This window comes from Nannospalax galili, unplaced genomic scaffold, assembly GCF_000622305.1.
Source record: "Nannospalax galili isolate Female #2095 unplaced genomic scaffold, S.galili_v1.0 scaffold146, whole genome shotgun sequence".
Classification (NCBI taxonomy): Eukaryota; Metazoa; Chordata; class Mammalia; order Rodentia; family Spalacidae; genus Nannospalax; species Nannospalax galili.
The window spans coordinates 3,208,538-3,213,738 of record NW_008357929.1 but is presented as its reverse complement, the minus strand read 5'-3'; the positions used below and the strand labels follow the sequence as shown (position 1 = coordinate 3,213,738).

General features: G+C 46.0%; 1 protein-coding gene across 2 annotated transcripts in view; it reads left to right on the top strand.

Annotated features, from left to right (window-relative positions):
* Nucleotides 1-467: 467 nt before the first annotated feature.
* The window catches only part of Myocd (myocardin), a 105,144-nt gene continuing 100,410 nt past the window's right edge, over nt 468-5,201 (top strand). The window contains exon 1 of one of the 2 annotated variants that reach the window (XM_017795070.1): nt 468-823. In XM_017795070.1, the coding sequence (XP_017650559.1) occupies nt 769-823 (55 nt within the window). In that variant the 5' untranslated portion in view covers nt 468-768. The remainder of the gene's footprint in view (nt 824-5,201) is intronic. The other variant, XM_017795071.2, reaches the window with a different exon arrangement.

Here is a 5,201-nt window from a genome sequence, read left to right as displayed (position 1 = left end):
CCCTCGTGTGCAGAGAGAAAGGGCGCGCTCTGCTCCGTTGCAAACTTTGCTTCTTTGCCAGGAGTTCAGCTTGTTTCCCAAGCCCCGGGTGTGCGCTCCCACGGACGCGCGTCCCTTCCCGAGGTCGCAGCGCGCTGGCACGGCTGGCCACGTCCCTCCTAGCAGGCAGTGGGCGGGAGAAGCCCGGGCCGCGCATACCCAGCCCCAGTCCGGGAGCCCCGCGCCACCTGTGAGGCCTTCTGTTCTCCTGGCTTGGCGGCTTCACAGTGTCCCGGCCAGAGACTCCCGACCCGGGGCAATTGGCGTCGCTCAGCCCGCTGCAAAGAGTTAAGAGCAGGCGGCTGAGGCTCCGCTGGCCTCGCCAAGTCCCCAGGCTCCACTCGCCGCTCCTGATTGGCTGAGCGCCTGTCAGTAGTAAGGAGTATCAGATAGCAAACTTGGGACCTTCATAAAGGCGTGGTGGCGATACTCCGCGACCGCTGGCAGCCTATGACATCAGCCAGGAACGCCTAGGATGCCGCTGCTCCTGGTCACCCTCGGAGGAGGAGGGTCCGGCCTGCTGGGAGTTAATTAGCCCTGCTCTGTGAGGGGGGAGGCTTCAGTTTTCTGGGAACACTGGCGGCCACTGTCCGTCCTCCTGCCCGGGGGAGCTCCCAGAGAGTTGGATGAATTTTGGGTTGTTAAGCTGCTGTCCGCTGGGCTCCAGGGAGCCGGTTCCTGGTGGAAAGCAGGGGGCATCTGGCCAACGACCAGCGGCTGAGACTCACCATGACACTCCTGGGGTCTGAGCACTCTTTGCTGATCAGAAGCAAGTTCCGATCAGGTAGAGTAAGGCTTCCGGGCTCCTTTTTCAACTTTCCCTCCTTTCCCATTCCCCACTCCAAAACTGCTCTCCAATGACTGTCTCAGGTAGCCGCAGCCACCTCCGCTGGGCTCCCCAAAGCCAATAGCTGGATCTGACTTTGAGTGCCTTTAAATGCCTTCTTTCACATGTGTGGAGTATGGTTTTTGTTTACATAGGCCAATGCTTTTATTTTACTATATTTTTTCTCTGTCTGAATAGAAACTTTTGAGGGGGACTGTCCAAAATGAACAAATCGAAAATGTACAAATGAGGGGTTTGAAGTTAGGCAAGGGCAGATATCAGTTAACAGTTGCCCAGACGAACCCAGTGCTGGGTATTAGGTACAAGGGTCACTTCAAATGTAGCTAATCCAAACAAATGTATTTCCCAAAAAAGTCACTAGAGAAAGTAAAAATAGCAAATTTGGAGCACACCAAGAATTTAAAATGACATCACTGTACGGAAAAAAAAAAAAGCTCAGTGCCACAAATATTTTTTTCCCAAACCATCTGATATTTATAAACGGACAAATTACCCCCAACTTGTTGTGTTAGTGGCACACAAAGAAACCTCTCAAAGGGCACTCAGGAGAGGTGAGTGGACGGGAGAAATGGGAACATGAATCCCTCCTTATGAAGGGTTTGTGGGGGCATGGAAGGTATGGGGATATGGGTTCCCCCATCTCCACAGTGCCACACTTGATTTCTCTGTTCCCCTCTGCATGTTATTGATTTTATAACAGTGGTCGCATGGAAATGGACCACTCAGTGATAGTTGAGCACCTAAGAAGACAGATTGCTTTCATGAACGCTAATGAGAGCCTTTGATGTAACAGGTGGTGGCTTGATATTGGTGTCACTTCTAGGCCTTGCCTTCCATGGCCCTTCTGACTGGGCCCCACAGTTGTTCGACTGGGGATGAGTGGTTCAAAAATGAGGACACTGGTGACAGGCAATAGGACCATCTGTAACTACCTTAGTTGTTCCTGGTCCTTAAGTGTCTATGGATTTTTTAAGGATCTGCACACTGAAGCAAGTTGAAAACTCAAGGGCTTAGGTGGCCACAAGTCAGAGAGCCCCTAGGCTCTCTGTATCTCAGCCACCAACCAACCAGGGTCAGCTGTGGATTAAATCTTTCCTTTCCTTTCCATGTTGAGGTGAGGTGGTTGGTTTGTTCATCAGAAACCTCACACTGCTCAAAACTGCAAGGCAACACTGCCATCTTCCTGAAGGAGAGGGGATGTCGTCTTGTTTTGCATGAAGCTTGGTTCACTTCAAGTGCTCCTGTGAGGTTCAAGGGGAAGAGGGAGATGACTTATCTCAAAGTGGATTTGGTAATGTTCTTGATGGTAGAGTTACAAAACAGATTTATCAAATGAACTCTCCCTATAGTGGGGAGGAAAGACTTTTTTTGTACCACTCTAACTGCCAAGTCAGTTTGTGGAGGCCTGGGGTGTCCAGGCAGACCCTGCAGTACTTTATTCTTGAGCTTTGAAAAGAATCTAACCTCATTTTTTCTTTTCAAAGCTTCCAAGCCTCTGTGCCATAAGGAAGGCTAGCTTTGGGACGTATGACAGAGGAGCAGGAGTAGGGGCTTAATTCCCCCTCATCTTTAATAAACAGGGAAAATGGTATCTGAGACAGGTAAAGAGACTTGGGCGTCTAAGAGGCTATGGTTGATGGTTTCACGAAATACAAAGAAAAACGGGTAGCACGTAAAATTTGGAAACTGTGATTGGAGGATTCTGGTTACTCTTTCTGGACATCACAACCACAGTAGAAGTGTACCAGCCCCGAGGCCTGGCTGGCAGCACGTTGACACAGCTTCTGTCTAAGGAAGCCACCTTGTGACTAACAGTGAATAAGGAGGACCTCCTCCTTACTTTGACTTGTCCCTATCTCTTCCTCCTCCTGCTCAGCCTCCTCCTCCTCTTTCATGAGCGACTCCAACTGCAAACTCAAAACTTTCTGTATGGCAGCAACTATTTGCTTCAATAGCAGATGCTGGTATTGTGCATTTTACTAAAAATATTTTAAGAATAAATGCAGCTGGATTGTTTTGTGATTATTATGGCAATGGACTTCCTGTGATTGGTCTTGTTCACAGTGAGCAAATAGTTCATTTCATTCTGAAATTGACAGGGATGACAACAATGTCCTACCAACTTTCCGTAAACTCCATTCAAGTAGCCTTGTGATTAAGTGCTAGATCCCACTAAGGAGCTGAGAACTGTGAATTTTTAAGTTTGTGAACATGTTTGATGATGTTAATTCATCTTACCTGACAGCAGCATGGTGTCACAGTTGAATGTGAGGGCCTTGGCCAGACTAGTTGGGTTTTGAGCTGTCACCTCTACGTCCTAGCTCTATGACCTTGAACCTTAGGTAACTGGTATAATTCTCCCTGTCTTGCTTGTCTCACTGGGATAATGAAGCCAATTCTATTGTGGTTGTGCGAGCTAAATCTGCAAGCAGATCCCTTAGGACACAGACCAACACTTGGGAAGCCCTGGCCAACAGTGGTCAGTACAAACGTTCATGTTCATGGCTGTAGGATCCTCAGTTGGGCTGCTGCTTCTTTTTAGGTCTTGGTTACTTAACTTGTAAATGTCCAAGTTGAACAAATGATCTCTTGGGCCTCTTTGGTATCATGTATGTGTGACTCTCTGAAGACATAAAGATTGTATGTATGGGTAAGCAAAAGTGTGATTGGGCTACATGACAGTGGGTAAATAGGAGGCAGCTGACCTACACATAATATGGGTGTTATTTTCAAACATCACATTTTTAGTTTTTAATTTTCTCCCTGTTGTTAATTTAATAGTTGTAATCAGTCACTATCAACAGTGTTTCTTAATATCAATCCGTGTGTTCACATAACACAAAGCACACACATAGAAACACACACACGAATGGATAAAAAGTAGAGAGGTCCATTAATGGATTTTGTTCTGAAAGAACCAATGCATCTCTTTTCCCTTTTTTCCTTGTCTCCCTCTCATCCATCTCAAACACCCAAGCAAAGGCAAACTTCAGTACCTATCATCCCCTAGCCTTCATATCCCACAAATGCAGGTTTGTCATATTTAGAAATACAGAATGCTCAGTTCTATTTGAATTCAGGGAAAATAATGAGTAGCTTTCGGTATTTATCAATGTTTGGGACAAAGTTTTCTCTGAACTGTTTATCTCTCTGGGCCTGCAGTACTTTTATTGGTAATTACCTACACTCTGGGGGCTCTTTCTTGGATACCTTACTGTCCTGTCCAATTCCCCATCAACCTCTTCAGATTCTAGGACCCTAGAACTGTGGAATTTATCTTAGCTAAGACTCAGCATTCTGTGGGTACAGCTTGAGAATGAGCCCTGGGTGCTCCAGAGCAGGGCCAGCATCCAGATAGAGGGAAGGCAGCAGGACTTTACCTCTAGCTTCCTGCAAGGAAAAGATGCTGCTCAGTGCATAGTTGGGCTCAGGCAGCAGGAGCTGTAACTAAAAGAAGCCAGGGACAAGCCAAGTAGGCAGTGAGGACGGAGCACAGAGCCCCAGCTAAATGTTAGGTAGCAGACCACACTGACTGCAGTCCAACCAGTGTGCAGGACCCAACCTCCAGTGTCTGTGGGTGGTTACTTGTCCTTCTAGAAAAGCCCAAGGGCCTCCCAGCAGGACCCTAGACCCTTTCTGTCTCTCTGTCCTCTACCCTTCAGATAACATAGGTGATTTACTAAATCCTGCTTTAATCAGGATTCTTTGGGGGGGGTGTCTTTTTTTTAGGCAGGGTCTCCCAGTAGCCCCAGCTGGCCTGAAACTCACTATGTAGAACAGGCTGGCCTCAAATTCACAGAGATCCTCCTGCCTCTACCTTCCAAGTGCTGGGATTAAAGGCGTGCACCACCTTAAAATCTTAACATCTCTAGAAATGAATTTTCTTGCCTATGACCTGAGGCAGTTGACCAAGCGGTTAGTTCCCTGATTTTTACCATAATAGACACTATTGAAGAAATTTGCACTGTGCTCTCAAAGAAATTCTGGTGTTGCCTCAGCCATTTACTAGTTTTATAACTTAGGACAACAAATTTAATCTAAAGAATGTCTTTTTATCCCATATAAATATATGGATGTGACTTCTTTAGGTCTTGTTTTGTCATCTACAAAACAGAACATTTTAACTAATTCATCTCTCTCTGAAATATTTCCCAGCCTGAGCACTTCATATTTTCTTAACTGAATGGCCTTAACTATTTTTTGTAAAAACTTAAATACTACAAGCTTGATGAAGCATTAGCATGAGACTATAATAAATTATACTTTAAACAATGAATTATATTTCAATTCCTAAATGAAAACCTTAACTCATCTT